The following is an 18717-nucleotide window of genomic DNA, read 5'->3' on the forward strand; positions in this document are numbered from 1 at the left end:
AAATTAATTAAACACAAAACTATCGAACAAACATTTTTGGTGTGAAGATGGAAATATACTAGACCACTAGTGTATTTCATCCTGTTTTCTTTCTTGGAACTCCACTAGATCACATCTCATTAGTCGACGCTGATCATTAGCAAGCAAATGGCTTCAATTGATGTGAAATGTGCATAAAATCGTAGATTTTTTTTCCTTGTATCTCATGGAAAAAATCCCAAGGTTATGTGTACATTCCACGTCAATTGAGTGTATTTGAGGTTTTTTTTAGTTAGTAAAGCATGGTTCTATGGTTAATTGTATGTCAAATCTCTTCTCTCTCTCGTTTCACTTTGCTTCTAACACTTCTTGCGTGTGGTAAAAAGAGAAGAGTTCGACGTCGTAATCTATGTGGGAGGTATGCCTTTGCATATCCATCTACATAGTTTAGAGTGTGTATGAAAACATAGAGTTCACATTGATAACTAGTAACTCGCCTAATTACCAAAAAATGTGTGTTTGGATGACCTAATCAGTGAGAGTTATCAACTTTTTAGCTCTTTAATTGCAAGTTTTCTTCTTATTTCAACTTTCACCATAAGGGGTGAAACTTGGGAATACTGACATGTGAGAGTTCTATCGCACGAGGAGATTGATACCTGATTACTACTCCATTGTCTCAACGGAGAAAACAATCAATCTAACAAGCGTGTGTGTGTGTGTGTAGTTTGATGGATTGAGGTTTCTATTGTTGATTTAGGGTTTGAAACCCCAAAATTCTATGGGGACAAAGAGAAGAGAAGAGGAGGTGGTGGAGATGAGAAGGGTATTTGGACCTTTCAAAGTTCAAAGAAGATAATGATATGATGAAATGAATGTGTTTAATTGAGAAACAATGATTTACCTTTCTTTGATTCCATTTTCTAAACCTTTTGTTGTATATAAATTAGAGAGAGAAAATCATTTTTTTTTACTTCTAAAATTGTTGTTGTAGATGTGAGAGAGAGAGAGAGAGAGAGAGAGAGAGAGAGAGAGATGTTTGATGTTGATGTTGTATATAAAAAAAAAAAAAATTAGGGTTTGAAAGTATTTTTTTATGGTACCCAATTCTATATGTGAATTGTCAATTTTATTGATTTATGGAATAACCCATTTAATTTTTCTTGGTCATTTTAATAAAATTAATTTTTTAGATGAATGTTCATTGATAGCCAAACATTTTAGTTATAATTAACATGTAGCTATGTGATTTTCGATGAGGGGGATCACATTATCACTTGATTTGGAGTTGCCGCCATTATTTTTTAGAAATGGGTATGAATAGCCACCTGAAAATTATTTAATTAAAATTTTTTTTTTCAGATATCGTAGTATCTCTTTTTGATGGATATGGAAGGTATTAGAAACCTTATTTTCTCCACCTTAAGGTGGTTGGCTACCTTTAAATTTGACCATTTTTAGTATTTTAAAATAATAGAGAGATAATGCATGGAATGCACGAGATAGGTGAGTGTATGCTCATTAGTGAAAACATACCCTCTTATTGCTAGAAATTTGATGTTTCAACCCCTCAAGAGAGGGACATTCATATTCATCATTGCCATACATATGTGGGTGTGTGCATTAGTGTGCATTATGACGTATGAGAGGGGATAATACAGATTTCAACCTTTATATTTTCGTTCAAACCACCTGCTCAAGATTGTGGTTAAACTTACTCCGGATGAAAGAGGGTTCTTCATTACATCCTAAGATTTTCTAAAACTAAAATAGAGAGGGGGAGTAGAATAGGTAGGAGAGGGGTGTTCAATATTTTAAATTAAATTTTATTGTAACCCGCCTTGTATACTTGAATTATTCTTCTATCTTCTTCTTCCTCTTTAAGTTCTTAATGAAGGTCTTTTCGAGATACGATTTTAAGATGAATAAAAGAATAATAGAGTAGAGAAAAGTGGAGAAGGATTTTTGAGTTGAAAATTTGGTAGAGTTTGAGATTGAATAGGAGGGTTTAAGAATATGTCATTTATTGTAAGAGAAGGGAGTTTTTATAGAGTTTCGAGATACCTCTTAGAATCAAAAGAATGGAACTTGAAAAATAGGCAAAATGCCATGGGATTTTAGAAGAATGATGTTGGAATTTGGGATTAGTGGAGAGTAAATATGGGAAATAGGGGTATGGGCCTTTTGATCCATGTTTTTTAGGTGAAGCCCATATGGGAGGTGGTTTGGATAATTTTTGAAGGTAATGATGTGGTTTCGTGAATTGGAATGATAAAACATGACATGTGACAAGGTGGTGGGAATGAGTTTTTTTACTTTATTTGGCTTTGACAAGAGTCAATGGACTTAATTGGGGGTTTGGAATAGTGTTGGATTTAAAATGGTCATGGGTATGAGATTGGGCTTTGAAGTGATATGGAGATGGGCTTTGAAATGGTGTGGATTTGGAAAAATGGTTTAGAATTACAATGAGCTTGGATAATGGATTGGAAATTGGCTTTGATTGAAGGATTGAAATTAGAAGTGGGATTGGGGTTAAGCTCTGGTTAGAAATTGATCGTGAGTGATATAGGATTTGGAATTAAAGGGGATCAAGGGTTTTATGAAATTGGACTTGGTTTAGATTAGTAATTAAGTTTAGAAGTAGTGGGCCTATGAAGTAATTGAGCTTTAAGTTGGGTGCATAAATGGGTTTGGAGAGGCTCAAGACATGGATGCAAGCAAAATGTATTATTTATCGGTCCCTAGGGCCATTTGAAGGCCTTTGGACTTTTATTTCTATCTTAAAAGGTTGGTTTTGAAAACTTGGACTTTTGGCTCATTTGTTGGCAATTTGGTTTAAAACCTATTTTAGTGGACCCATTCGAGTGGGAACCGTGCAAATAGGGGTGTCTAAGTAAACTCTCATCATTAACTTTCAAGAGTTGAACTCTTGGTTGTCCAACTATCTTGATGAACCCTCGCTTTTCAAACACACCCGTAATGTTTGAGTTCACGATGGGTTCAAGTCTAGCTTACCCGTCAAGGTGTTTGAACCTCTGAAACCATAACTCTTATATCTATTACAATGAAACATTGAGGTCATGGGTTCAACTCTAATTTACTACGAAAAAACCTTAGATTAAAGGATGCAATGATCCTTATGGTGGGTTCGAGTCCAATTTTTTCTCGAAAACTATCAATTTTTTACAAAGATCTCATGTCTTCGTCAATATAATTTACTTGGCAAAGTGAATTTGGGTAAAAATTTATTTATTTTTAATAGTTTAGATGAAAAAATAGCAAGTGAATGAAATAATTAACCAAACCGGGCAAAAAATAATTAGTGATAGCTCCTTAAAATGAGAGATTCTACTGGCACACCGACTTTTATGTACAACACACCGATCCTTCTAAAATTTAATATTAGCTTGCATATAGATTGGTGTGTTAATAAAGTTCTCTTCAAATTTTTTTTTTTTAAACATTTAAGAATTTTTTGCAAGCGGTTGAAGATGGGGGGTTCTTCCGTCATTATCTTTAGTCTCATATGGACGACCATAGTCGAGGAGTATGTCATCATTTTGAAAATCCAGGGGGTATCTAAAAGATTCACCAAACTCTAGGGGGTATTTGTAAATTAGCCAAAGAAAACATGAAGGGTTTCATTTCCAAAGTCAAAGAAATCAAGAAAAAAATGGAGATTTTTATTTTTTATTTTTTTAAATTTTAATCGAAGAAAAATCAGACATGGATCCAACTACTTCTCCTCCTCTCACTTGCCTTAAACCCTAACCCTAGACATCTCTCTCCTTCGTTAATGGCGTCCTCTGCAACTTTCTACCTCTCTCCATCTCCCACCCGTATTTTCTGCAAATTTCATCGATGTTCTCCTTCTCAGACTCCCCTGTTTCGAAAATCTCTAACAGTCAAAGCCTCAACTACTATTAATTATTCTAAAATCTCTGTCGTCGATAAACCATCAAAGGTGAGCAAGGTTTGATTTTTCAATCATTATGTAATCTCAATTTGTGTTTTTTTGTTATTTTAAATTGTTTATTTTGTTACTTTCTTTTACAGATCAAATTTAGGAAGATTCCATGCTCTATGTGTTAAGAATCATAAATGTCTGATTGAACTTTAGGTTCTATAATATAATGTCTTGTTCATAATTCTATTATTCAAAATTTGTATCTTTTTCACATTATTTCAGTTGATTCCATAGTGAAACATTGATAAACTCAAATGGGTTCCTTGAAAACCTTGATGATTTTGAGTATGATATAAAAACTAGTTGGATTCATGCTCTTTTCATGTTTAACCCAGAGATTTGGAAATTTTAAACTTGTATTTTAGTGTAATAGAATTGGTTTTTTTTTTTTTTAATTAATTAATTTATTTTTAAGTTTTATGATCTTATAGAATAGAATTTTTGTTCTGTAATTGATGTTTCATTCAGAATTCTATTATGAAAATTTTGAATCTTTTCTGCATTATTTCAGTTGATTTCACAGTTAAACACTGATATACTCTAATGGGTTCTTTGAAAACGTTGATGAATTTGAGTATGACATAGCAACTTGTAGGATTCAGTCCCTTATCTGATTAATTCAGAGATTTGGAAATTTTAAATATGTATATTTAGTGTCATGGATTTGGTTATGTTTTTTGAATTTCTTACTTCTTTTTTAATCAAAATTCTATTGTTAACGGGCTGAATTGTTATCGTTGGGTTGGGTTTCAGACTGGTAATTGGCAATGGAAGTTTCAAGATAATTCAGTTAACATCTACTATGAGGAACATGAGGGAGAGAGTTGCGAGCCATGTAAAAATATCCTTATGATACCGACGGTTTCTGATGTTAGTACTGTTGAGGAATGGAGATTAGTGGCAAAAGACATTGTTCAACGAAATGGGAAGGTGAATTGGAGGGCCACTATTGTTGATTGGCCTGGTCTTGGTTACTCTGATAGGCCGAAGATTGATTACAACGCAGATGTCATGGAGAATTTCTTGGTTGAATTTATGAATGCACGCGATGGCCCATTAAAACATTCAGGTGCTTAATCAACCTTACTCATTTCTAATTATTTTAATGATAACTTTATATGGTGCTCAAGTTAGTGCATTATAGTATTTTTTTTTGTTTATTATTTGTTAAACATAAGGCCCTGTTTGATTTCCACTACAGGGTTTTTTGCAAAAATGCCTTCCAAAAACTATTTTGTTGTGAACGAAATAGAGTGTTCATTTTTGTGCAAAAAATATGTTTTATGAGTAATGAGTTTAATAGTTTGTTCTTGTTGATCTTTATGGTGATCAATATAGTGCTATTATCATTTATATGTGTTGATTATTGTTGAATATAAGGGTGTTTGATGCCCGCACCCTCTCACATCGACCAAACAAAGAGTACAAGAAAAAGAAATTTTAAGAGCTTTTCATGTGAGAAAAATATTTTTTCCTTCAGCAAAAATTGGTGATTTGGCAACATATTATGAAGCTCAAGGTATATATTAAGATACAATTTCATTCTGATACAAGAAAAACATACATAAATTTCATTAATTTGCATTCTATTTTGATTGTCAATCTATCAGGTTTTCTAGAATCACAGATTTGATTTTGCCTTAGCATGGTCTACCCATTTCCCACCAATTTGTGTTGTTTGGGTAGGTTTACTCATGCCGTCTTTGTTAAAATCCCGATAAACCTTTTAGATAAAATGCTAATGTTCACCCCCTCTCTCTCTTTTATTATATACTCTTCACTGTGATGCAGTTCCTTGCGTTATTTGCTTACTTGAAGTTACATTCTAATAATGACAAAACAGTTTACTTGACTATCCCAATATGCTCTTTGGAAACAATGCTAGAAACTTGTAGTTGTACAACCTCAAGGTCTATACTCAAAAGGAAAAAAATCCTAGTCACGTATCATCACTTCATTGTAAATTAGACAAATTTCCATTCTCATAAGCCATCCCAATTCTCAATCTCTTTGTGTGCATCAATGTGCTGTTCTTTTCATCTGTGCTAGGTGATACTTAGTACTTAGGAAAGCATCCATGGTTTACTCTCTTTTTTTTCGGTAGCGCTTAAACTTTAGGAAAAACAGAAAGTACAAACATGAGAGTCATTGTTTAAAATGAAAAGTGTGCATTTTGTTCATTTATTGAAATCATAAGATTTAGTAGAATTTTGAAGTCCGAATCATAAACCTTGCTCAAATCATAAGATTAATACTGGATTCATTGATTTTTCATCTAAAAGGATTCATACATAAGATTCAAATTGTTCGGGTTAGGAACTTATGTGAATGATTGGATTCAAATTGTCATTCGTAGGATTTAATGGAAGTGCCAACATATTGGAATTCTCTAGGGTCTCCAACACCTCATATTCATATCCAACACCGATACTCATATTTGTCTAAATGGTATATACTTTCTTACCAATGTCTCTTGCTCCCAATCTTCTGCAATTTCATCAGATGAGGAGTTAGTAGTTTTTGGAGGCGGGCATGCGGCTACAATAGCACTTCGGGCCGCAAAAAAGGGTTTGGTGAAGACATCAGCCATTGCTGCTGTTGCACCCACCTGGGCTGGTCCCCTTCCTATTGTTTTTGGTCGAGATTCCAATATGGAATCAAGGTAATATGAACTCAAATCTCTTGTATGGATTGAACACTTGCTGAATTGTTTTGAAGTGTGATTGTATGCATTCTTTTCCTCATTCGTTAAGGATCATGTAAAAGAAATAAAGAGGACATATAATGGTGGAGTGGGACATTTTAGCATACAATGGCAAAAAAACTTAAATGTATCCTGCCAAAGGTTGTTGAGTTTGATTGATCTGATGATAGTTCATGCTGCTATATTTTAATTTTGGGTCTAGGAGATCTCCGGATTGGAACCCATTGACTCATGGGTCCCACCCCTCATCTTTGCTTCATGTATTGGTTATCTTTGCCATGGAGATCTTAGGTTTTTTATTGTAAGATTCATTGAAACCTTATAATGATCTGATCTCATTTTTCTCCACCATCCATGAACTCACAGGTATGGGTTGTTGAGGGGCACTCTTAGGGCCCCTGCAGTGGGTTGGATGATGTACAACATGCTCGTTAGCAATGAAAAATCCATTCAATCACAATACAAATCCCATGTTTATTCAGATCCCGAGAATGTGACCCCTGGCATCATTGAGAGCAGATATGCTCTGACAAAACGTAAGGGTGCTCGGTATGTCCCCGCCGCTTTCTTGACAGGCCTCCTTGACCCCGTTACTTCAAGGGAAGAATTCCTCGAACTGTTCGCAGGGTTGGAGGGGAAGATACCCATTCTAGTTGTCTCAAGTTCAGGATCCCCGAAGAGGTCAAAAGCCGAGATGGATGCTCTCAAGGAAGCCAAAGGAGTTACCAAGTTTGTGGAGGTGGCCGGGGCTCTTCTCCCACAAGAGGAGTATCCTGCTATTGTTGCTGAAGAGCTTTACAGGTTCTTGGAAGAGAACTTTTGAGTGGTGTCCCAGTATTGCAAGTTCATTTGTCTGGATTTTTTATTTTTTTTTACTCAAATGGGGTTTTGAGGTCAACAACACTATAGTCCCTCTATTTCTCTTTTCATGTTGTGTTATTATTATGGGTCTAACTTGTGGATCGGACCAGTTTTTGAGAACCCTACATAGAGAACAATGTACCTAAAATAAACATACATTTTGATCATTGAACCTTCTGTCTCCTTTATGTGAACCTAACATCCCTTGTTTTTTTAGTTAAAGACTGTCACTTTGCCTTCTTGATCCTAGTTGTATGCTATGAAAACAAATGACATTCTATTGAGCCATGATCCTAATGTTTGGGTTATGAAAAACAATGGGATGATGATGGTGGCCCTTGGGAATTATATTTCAATCTTAAAACCTTGTAATCTTCTAAAACAATGGAATAATGGCTGGATAACAACATTGAAGGAGGGTTATAATCTTTACTATTAAGAATGAGATAAGTGTAGGTATTGTTTACGAAAATTCACATCAATGAAATTTGTAAACTTCAAACTACTCTTTGTTTTTTTGTTTTTTTCTTTTTTTGATGACGGGGTGCCTGAACTTATGTCCGACTAGGTCAACTGGAAGAGCCAGGGCTGGAGCCAAGGCATATGGGTCCCCTCCCCTGGGCACGTGCAACACCCATTGTGTAGGTGAGGGTGCACCCTTGCAGGTGCCCCCGAGGAAATACTGCTCAACTCACAGCCTATGGACTCTCACCGCTTATTGGATCTGAAATTGCCATTGAGCCACCCCCTCGGGGTTAATTTCGAAGTGTTCTTACATCTTGTTTGAATAGATCAAAAGTTAACATATACCCATTTTAATGTTTAATTAAAATAATTAAAATGACCTAAACATAACAAATTACCCTTATTGCAGGGTCCCATAATAAAAGTACATGCACACACTTCGAATCCATTAAACCTGTTTAGCTCTCTCTTTTCCCTTCATTGGCAATAAATATTGTCGTAATTTCTTCTAATTGGATTTATGTCATTAGGGTTAGATCAACGACAAACAACAAACCTTTAAGATTCATTGAAACTTCTAATGTTAGTTGCATTATGATTCACATATTCATGTTTTGCTCACGTCCATCAAACATGCATTTCCTCAATAGCTTAACGAGTAATAATCAAAGAAGACTGAAGTTGGCAAAAGTCAATGAGTGTGGATACCGCGACATAGGTTGAAAACCACCTTCACCCACTAATTAATGACCACTAATCTCGCTTGCCTTGCAAAAGAACAAAAGAAATTGAAAAAGACTAGTTTCTTTAACCCTACATCATGGTACAATTCCTCATCCATACTTTATTTAGATTATTGTGGTTGACAATATGAATCCTAATTTTTCATTAAATTCAATGGCGAATTCCTTTATATTTTTTCTTTGTACCTTTGTCCATGGTTTCAATTTCCACTTTGTATTATTGTAAGAACATGACTTTGTAGTGGTAGGCCACTTCAAAATTTTGGTGGAACCCACTCCTTAATCTTACATGTGGTCCCTTATGTTTTTAAGTCGATTACATACCCTTTGCGGGTTTTGTTAATATTTTAAATATCTCTTTTTTATGTTTTTAAATCGATGAAGGCCCCCCTTGAGCTCGATCTTTTCTTATAAACTAATGAAAAATGATTTCAACACACTCATCATATCCAAGAGGTTGAAGACGATTGATTTTCGGAAGAAAGAAAGAAGGGTTTTTAAGGACCGAGGTCAAGGGAGCATGTCATCATTTTGAAAACATAGAATACCTCAAAAAATGGTGATAATATGACTCCCTCACATGTCATACTCAATCGATTCCCTGACATGGGGTGCATCCCAGAACTAATAGACTTTATGCCTCGAGATACACAACTACACATCTCCATAAATCCATACAGTTGTGTATCCTAATGAAAGGAAATCTATGGTTCTGGCAAACCCCACGTCAAGGGAGTCAGATTATCACGACTCTATCTCAAATATTCACCTAAACGTGAAGAGACTCAGAGGCCACATCTCGGGTAAATGGAAAGGGAAGGGTTCCTCCATAATTATTTTTTTGATTTTTGATTTTTTATTCTTTTTTTACTATTTCAACCAAGATTTTTGATAAAATCTTTCACAGTATGTGATGTTGTTGTTGTTGATGTTCTTCACATATGTTCAAACCATGTCAAAGGTATATCAAAACAGATAACCAATTGAATTGAGGTTGATGTTGCTCCAACATGGATGAATGATAAAGAAGATAAATAGAAGCTTAGATCTATGATTGGAACATGTGGCTGTTACTGTGCAACACGTTTCATGTTACTTGCTCCTACAAAAATGTTACACGTGGTGATACAAAATAAAGTCATGTGTTAGATATTTAATTTGCCTCCTTTGATAATAAGATGTATTTAACATGCCTCCCTTGATACTGAACTGCCTTCGGTTGACTCTGTGTTCAACACTGAGATGATGTGGTGGTGCGTAGAGAATCGTAAATTTATTTATTTGTATCTCGAGAAAAAAAATCTATGGTTATCTGTGCATTACCACGTCAGTTCAATGTTGAACACAGTGTCCAACGAAGGCAATGTAGGACGGCTCTGTGAATATACACCATAAATGATTTTACTATATAATGTGATTTTATAATAAAATCATTTATGGTGTTTATTCATACCATAATGGTGTGGTAATATCATTGCCCGTTTTTATTCAAATTTTTTTAATTAATTTTTTTCTATTAGTTTAGGCACCCTCGCACCAAGTCTCACTATCTCAAATCGTGATCATTTTGACTTTTATCGTGCTAAGTTTGTTCTCTGGATTTAATACTTAAAAATCTATCCAACGAATATTAAAAAATTTAAGGAGATCCTTATCATACAAAAATTTGACCTTGGATCAATGATTTCTCAACAATTAGGTATGCTTCTCTCATTAAATTTCACCACAAATGCATAACATAAATATCTTATACTACCAACCTATTGTAATCGTGATAAAGCTATTAAATGACTAACTTATTAATCATAGAGATGGGATAAGCGATCACGACAACACGATTCTATCTCAGAGATTTGGGGCCGCTAAGCTAATCTTTTTCCTCTGTTTCGCATAATCCTAAGATATGTTCTTTATTATGGAAAATTAATGAGTTGATATATGCTTTTGTTGTCTCCATACAAGTTCTTTTGAGTTTGTTTTGTGTTGTTTTAGAACCTTCAACTTGAATACTTATTTTAGATAAGATTGTAATCTACCTTTGATGAACAAGTACAAATCATCTATCCGATCTTCTTTTAATTTAGAAGAAATGATCACGATAGAACAAAAAAGATTTCGATACTGAAAGAAAAAAATAAATAAATAAATCAAGCGATGATCACTCGTGTAAGATTTTAACAAATTATCCAAGTAAAGATTTACTTATTTAAATTAATTAATTCACATTTTTTTTTATAAATTATTAAATTAGATGATCTATTCTTAAATTTTCTTATCAGTCGTGATAATCTGACTATCTGACCTGATAAGTTTGGGAATTGTAAATTTGCACTCCTTAGGAAACACGATTCTCTCGAGGTACACTTTTTTATGGGGAAGTGCATGCATGTGTCTCAAGGAGTGAAGATCTACGATTTTGAAACTTGTCACGTTAGGGTAATTGACTGAGTTTGCCACGTGGGGTAGTAAGATTATTAAAATTTTTTAATGAACCTCATGTTCAATGAATGTTGTTCGTACACGTGTACCTAAATGAAGGAAAAGCGTGTAATGTTAGCAAACCTAGCCATTCTATGCTTCTAGACGAGTGGAGTTTTACTTGATTGTCTAATTAACACTATGTAACGGTCGGTATCATCGTATTGATGATGTCTGTGTTGTACAAATTTGCCACGTGTGTAGTTATGATGGTTGGGTCTCCTAAGCTTTTAAAGTGAATGGGCTTCGAGTTATTTTGACTTTAAAAGCCACATACATAGTCAAACCATAGATCACCATATTGAATCATCCATTTGAGGTGGGCCCCACCGAAGAAGATACGTGTCACGCTTGTCACGAGATTTTAGAAGATGCGATCATCCTCATCTACGTTTTCTAGCACTAACAAATTGTCAGAATCTTAACAGGTGTCAAGCAGATAGAGACTGTTTCATTCCCGTGCGTCAGCGTATCCAAATCCAACTAAGATCTATGTTATATGTGGGCCCGGACCGAAAGAGTCGCAATAGAAGATGCTTTTTTTTATTATGTGGTGGGCCTGGTTTTAACCTACCAAAGCCCAATCATGGGAGATGGCCTTAGCTACATATTACACCTGGCAACCTCCAAGACATCATCAGCTCGATGCGTTAAATGAAATGCCACGTGGGTCTGTCTCAGCCAAAAGGTGTACTTCTTGACACGTGCATGGATTTGGGACGTTGTGGGCCCATGTGTCGCTCACATGTGAAGACTCAGTCACAATTAATTGATGAGTCCGACTAGTCTTACTATGATAACGAAAAAAAAAAAAAGTCTTACTAAGACTCATTCATCATAAAATAGATCATGAGATTTATTATAATAGATCTGGAGATCTTATTTTATGCATTTCAAGATTTTTCTTAACGATGGATGAGACTTAATAATGCTCTTTTATTTACTATCATAGTAAGAAAAGGATTTCTCTTAATTGATATTAATCAATCTTTTAAACTACGATATTGGCCCTGTTAACCCGGTGACTTGGGTTTAGTAACAAAGATTAATGTAAAATGATCTAAATAATACCCTCTATCTTTAACTAGTAAAAATTTATTGATTTTCTCTTAAAAATATGTCATTATCCTTATCTTCAACCTTAAGAATCTGTCTTCTTTGACACTTAAACTTTAAAGAAAGATATGATTTGAAAAAAAATACAAAGTATATTTTCAAGTAAAAAAGTCAAAGGTTTCTAAAAATATTGTAAACGATGAACGGCCTGAAGACGAGATTGAATAAAAATACTTCAATCTAGAAATTAATGGTTTGATCATGAAATTTTTTTAAAGATTTTACTAAACTCTAAGATTCTATCTTCAGTAACCTGCAAATCTTGATAACGAGATAAATTCCAAGAGTAGGATGAGATTTTGAATTTTAAAAAAAAAAAATCAAAAATTTTCTAAAACACATTACAAATAAGATTGAATAGGTTATGAAAACTACTTTACCATAAAATTGTAAGATAACATACTTCTTTGAAGGAAAAAAAATTAAAGAATTTTTTGTTAGAATTTAAAGATAGGGGTATTCAGATCATTTTGAGTTAATCTCTATGGTTAAACCTAGGTCAAGATGGACATGTACACGTCATCAGTTTGAAAACACCAAGAGTGCCTCCAAAAATGGTGGACTAATAAAAAGCTAAAAACTAATTAGTTGATAGAGGAAAATTGAATCCAACATCACGTCCTATCATATTAAATAGAGGTTTGAAGTAAACCCAAAATACAGATGGATAACTGACAACAAGATCAGAGATTGGGACAGGACACAGGAGGCATTTTCATTATTGATAGATGGGTCCCACTCCAATATTCTAGTCTTATTAATTAATATATTCCTGTACTTCAGGCCGTTGGATTCTAGACTAATTCCTACTTAAATGATCAAAATGCTCCAATAAATTAAATCTTTTGCCACGTGTCAAATAAAAAAGTAATAGGTAGTAATGTTGAAACTAACTTCCCGGAGTACAAGATCTTATCTCTTCTCACCATTAAATTGATGTGGGCACACCACTGTTTGTTATTGGACACGTAAGAGCCGTCCTCCGCCGTCCAATACCCATCTCGATCGCCACATAATAACGAATTGCCGACTTTTTTTAAGTTTTAACTATTTTTGTCTTCTAGCACTGATTTGTCAGCTTTTATTTTTTGAATCAAGATTTGTTGTCTCAATTTATAGATGTTAATCTGTTAAATGAACTAAAAACAAAGCCACGTGTATTATAGACGTAAAACAGATTATTTCAGAGACAAGTGGCTGTTTCTGGTTAATTTAATAGCTTAATAGTCTGATTAGTTATAACAGTAAATTCAGAATCCGCTACTACCTAATATGCATTTTGTTTGTCCGTACATATAAAAAAACAAATTATACTTTTCAAAGATTAATGAACAACGAAAGGTACCATAATTTTTTTGATGAGTAACCTATGGTGAGGTACATATCTCTAACTACTTCAATTGGGTCGAATTTTATTTGAAATATGAAATTTATTCTAATTTAGTGGGGTTTGCTTTTTCAAGTATATCTCAATTAAAAAATGGGTCGAATATGAGTTGATAGCTCTTGACCCGAGTTGGATCTAAGTCAGATATAGGTCTATCTCTACATTCATTTAAATTCTAATAATATATTATTTTATAAATTATGTATTATATATTTTTTAAGATTTTTTTTTTAATTAATAAGTGTTAAGTATAGTGGATAAGACTTCCCTTAAAAAAAAGATGAAGTCTTGAGCTTAAGTCATTTTTTGTTTGAAATAATTTGATTCAATCGATACAAATCAATTAATTTGGTCTGATTAGATCCAGATAGGAATTTTGTGAAAATAAAATGATTCGGATATGATTTTATATAGTAAGATTTGAGTTGGATTCGGATTTGGATCCAAACAAAAAATTCAATTACGAATATGGATATGCTCATACCCAACTTGACCACAACCCATTTAGGCCCTAATATCTCTATTGACAAAAATTGATATTATATCTACATGAGAATTTGTTGCTATGTTAAACATTTGGCTTGGATCTTGATTTTTAATATTGATTTCTTATTTTATCTTGTCCATAATATCAATATATATATATATATATTTTCAGAATAGGTTTTTCTAATTTTTATGCGAACTATAAAGAAATAGATGATGAAAGGGAATCTTGACATGTCTTGTCTTGTTGACAAAGGATACTGAGATGACTTTGCGGATTATTTTGACATTCTTGAGTATTTTGGGGACACATTGCTCTTAAAAATCCCCAAATGCAACTTAACTGTTAATGGAATCCCAAATTATTCCTAATTAAGACAAAAACAAACAAAACTTGAAAGAGTGGTTAGAACCACTTTTCACAGCATGAGTAAAGACCTTTTAGTATTTAATATAATAGTGTGATAAAAGTCCAACACATTTCTTATCACAAAAGATTTTATATGATACATAAGAAATGAACCCTAACCACCAAACATCACTTTATAATACGTGGGTTATAAATGAAAATTCAATTTCTTTATGGGCAAAATTATCTTTTCATCCCCTACATTTAACCCAACATTAACCTTTGATTGTTAAATTCTAACCTTGGATTCAAGGAATTATTAACAAGGCATGGAACCCTTTTTTCGGCACCACTTCTAACAAGGATTTTTTTTTCTTTCTTTCTTTCTTCAGGTGATCATGGGATCTATTTCTTGCATTTTATGTGCTAATAAGGCAATTTTACACTTAGATATAATGTTATTTCGTAGTAAGGTCATTGAAAGAAGATTCTGATTATTGATTTTGAAATAAGGTAAAAAATAATCTAATCAAATGAGCTTTTAGATTTCGAAAAATCTCAATTATGCTTGTTGTGTTACGTGCGCCAATTATGATGAATAGTATGAAAAGAGAAAAACAAGTAAGAAATAAGAACACATAGATTTAACGTGATTCGACAGTGTGCCTACATCCACATGATTGAGGGGCTAAATTTTCACTATATGTCAAGTTAGAGTTACATCATATGAATTTATAGTAAACCCTAGTCATTCCGTTCCGTTTCACTCTCGGCATCAGCCTATTTTCTTTATATATGTGATTCACTCAATATGAACCACATACTAAAACAATGCTACTAAATGATGATTTAGTAACATTAATGAGACCTCTAATTAAGAGGAATACATGACATTAGCATAAAATAATTGGCATTCTACTTGTGTGAGTAGAGGATCATCATCATTAAACCCTTATAGAGGGAAAAATTTGTCATTCCTTTTGGATTTGTGTTAAAAATTTGATCAAATTGTTCAACCATCTCTCCGACTTCTAAATCCACATTTTGAAAGGGTGCATTGGACTCAACCTTCAATACCCCACTCTAAATAAAAACATGTGCAAGATCATGGTCTCTCATCTCGTATCTCAATGTGATATGTCCACATTATGGATAATAATGATTTATGAGTTGTGATAATCTAACTACCCCACTGGCAAACTCAATTGACTACCCGACGTGACAAGTTCGAGAATCGTAAATCTATGCTCCTTGAGATACACGGTTCCTTTGAGATACACTTTTTATGGGGAAGTGTAGCTGTGTATTTCAAGAAGTGCAGGTCTACGATTCCCGAACTTGTCACGTTAGGATAGTTGATTGAGTTTGCCACATGGAGTAGTCAGATTATCACAATTCACGATTTAGCCTTCTATCAACATTATACTAAAGTATTGGGATCGATTAAGTGAATCCTATTTCTCCAGTCAATTTTGTCTAAGCCATGTCTTCTATTATAATTGTGTTTAAGAGGATTTGAACACACTATGTCATACGGTAATCCCCATGGGGTTGCTTAATGGTAAAATTAGTGACTAAGGTTTGTTCTCTTTGATGGTGTATTTGGATCTCGCTAATCTCTTAACTTACTCTACTGTATGCTGAGAAACTTCTATGGGATCAAAATGTAACAATGTTAGGATTAGTTCCATCCCAAAAGAGGTGTTATATATATATATATATATAAAGAGTCACAACAAAGTGACATGCAAAATTGACACTCTTGACATGACAATGTACAAACTATCAATCTTTTTCTTCAGGATACATAAGAAAAATGATCTATGATTTTGTGCATTGCTACGGCAAGAGCGTTAAGTTTATCATTAGTCTTAAAAGAAATTGTCATTGGGTAAATAGGAAAGAGAATAATGAATGTTACACGTGGCAAATAATGGAGTGGTGTAACTAAAGTTAACAAACTTCTTGGAGTACAGTAAACACACTCAAAGCTTATACGGGATTTACGGACTCTGGAAATCTAAAACGGATTAAGGTTTCTCATAGCCACCACATTGAATGCTACGCGGTATGTGAGGCAGAGAGAGAGAGACTTGGCACAGCTGACTTTTACAAACCCATGAGTAAATGATCTTGCTGGCCTCTTTTGACTCTGGGGAACTCTTCGTATCTTATCTATAAATATTTAAGACATGAAAGTCTGTCCTTAGACCCTTGTCTCTATATTCTACAAAAGAAAAGGAAAGGAAAGGAAAGAAACTCATTAGTTGAGAGAAATAGAGAGAAAGGGAGAGACTTCAAAGTTAAAAAAGAAGATATGGGTAGACCACCACCTTCTTGTGATGAGATGGGTATGAAGAAAGGACCTTGGACTCCTGAAGAAGATATCATCTTAGTCTCTTATATTCAAGAAAATGGCCCAGGAAATTGGAGGGCTATTCCTCAAAATACAGGTAAAATATCTCTCTATAAAATTTGATTCTTTTCTTTTAGATTGGTGGGTTTGATTTGTTTTGGTGAAATATATTTTTATTTTTTATCATTAAAGTGTAGTTAAGAGACTCTGAGAGTTTTGGTTTAGAGTCTATTTAATGTATTTTTATTCACATTTTTTCCTTTAATGTGGTGGTGTTGATAGGTCTGCTTAGGTGCAGTAAGAGTTGCAGACTTAGATGGACTAATTACCTTAGGCCAGGGATCAAACGTGGTAATTTTACTGATAATGAAGAATCAATGATAATACACCTTCAAGCTCTTTTGGGCAATAGGTAATTTACAATCTCTCTCTCTCTCTATCTTCCAATTTGGAAGAATGCTTCTTGTGCTTTTGGCAGTCAAAAATGCTTTTAGACTCAAAATTATTATTTGGTGACACAGGCCTAGAAAGCTCTCTTTCAACATTTGTGAGAGTTTGACTAAACTTAATTAATGTTACAGTATTTTGAATGATAATGTTTGTATTTTTTAGAGGATGATTAAAATAACATTCCAAAAATTTTCAAAGATATTAAATTAATTAATGATTATATATTACCAATTATCTAAATAAACTGTTTTTTTTTTAATGGCAAATTTTGCAAATATGATTCTTATAGAAGTGTTTCAATGGATGCACAACGTTTCCAAATGAGGCTTTCTTTTTTCTAATTTTATTTTATATTAAAATGTTATTAATATATTTTTTTTCTGTATGTTTACATGAGTGAATCATGTTTTGTGTATTTTGAAAGATTTGGTCTCTTAAACTAAAGAAAAAAAAAATGTGATTTGTGTGCAGATGGGCTGCCATAGCTTCCTACCTTCCTGAGAGAACGGACAATGATATCAAGAACTATTGGAATACCCATTTAAAAAAGAAACTCAAGAAACTTGAAACAAACCATGAAGGTGTTAACAAAGATGGGTTTACATATTTACAGCCAATCGCCAAAGGTCAATGGGAGAAGAGGCTTCAAACAGATATACACATGGCTAAGCAAGCACTCTTTGAAGCCTTATCTCTAGAGAAGAAACCCAACAATTTATCTGAATTGAAGGCCTCCGATGGCTATTATAAATCTTACATGAACCCGATCCAACCGACTACCTATGCATCAAGCATGGAGAATATTTCCCGATTACTCGAAGATTGGAAGGAAAATTCACCGAAACGTGCTCGAACAACTAGCTTGGAGACAACTCAATCTTCCTTCAATAACACAACTTGGACTGATTCCACTTCTAGTGAAGGGACCCCAAGTGCTGCGAATAATGGTGAAATCGTTTCCACTGCGAACTTTGAATCACTATTTGGTTTCGACTCTTCAACCTTTCATGTCAAGAATGAAAATTTCCTACATGAAACTAGCCTCTTTCATGGAGAAAGTAAGCCGAATTCCGAGACCCAATTCCCTACCATATTTCTTGATAATTGGCTGTTTGATGAAGGTGTTGCTCAAAAACAAGAAGACATGGTTGAGATGTCTGATAATGTCAAATTCTTCTGAGGGGGTTCTCTCTTTGGGGTTTTAAGTGTCTTAATTTCTTTGTCACAACTATTTGGGCTTAGTTTTCCACTGATGGGATACAATTGTGGCCTGATATGGTCTTTGATCAGCCCCCAATGCTAGACAAGAAATGTAAATTAATTACAAACATTTACATATAATTTTGTTATGTGTATTAAAGAGAATAATTTCT

At 33.9% G+C, this 18717-nt stretch overlaps 2 protein-coding genes across 3 annotated transcripts; both read left to right on the forward strand.

Moving 5' to 3' along the window:
• The first annotated feature begins 3650 nt into the window (after nt 1–3650).
• Nucleotides 3651–7730, forward strand: LOC147395002 (alpha/beta-Hydrolases superfamily protein). 2 transcript variants are annotated; one of them, XM_086454488.1, is made up of 4 exons: nt 3651–3955; nt 4703–5018; nt 6452–6611; nt 7020–7730. In XM_086454488.1, the coding sequence occupies exons 1-4, from the start codon at nt 3779–3781 to the stop codon at nt 7474–7476; spliced, it is 1110 nt and encodes a 369-aa protein (XP_086310614.1). In that variant the 5' UTR covers nt 3651–3778; the 3' UTR covers nt 7477–7730. The 2 variants fall into 2 exon arrangements, with proteins under 2 accessions (XP_086310614.1, XP_086310615.1); XM_086454489.1 differs by having other exon boundaries at nt 3653–3946.
• A 9010-nt stretch (nt 7731–16740) lies between these two features.
• On the forward strand, nt 16741–18717 carry LOC147395003 (myb-related protein 306-like). Its single transcript, XM_086454782.1, has 3 exons — nt 16741–16991; nt 17177–17306; nt 17816–18717. The coding sequence occupies exons 1-3, from the start codon at nt 16856–16858 to the stop codon at nt 18522–18524; spliced, it is 975 nt and encodes a 324-aa protein (XP_086310908.1). The 5' UTR covers nt 16741–16855; the 3' UTR covers nt 18525–18717.

This window comes from Akebia trifoliata, chromosome 9 (genome assembly GCF_017979445.1).
Source record: "Akebia trifoliata isolate Shusen 1 chromosome 9, ASM1797944v1, whole genome shotgun sequence".
Taxonomy (NCBI): domain Eukaryota; kingdom Viridiplantae; phylum Streptophyta; class Magnoliopsida; order Ranunculales; family Lardizabalaceae; genus Akebia; species Akebia trifoliata.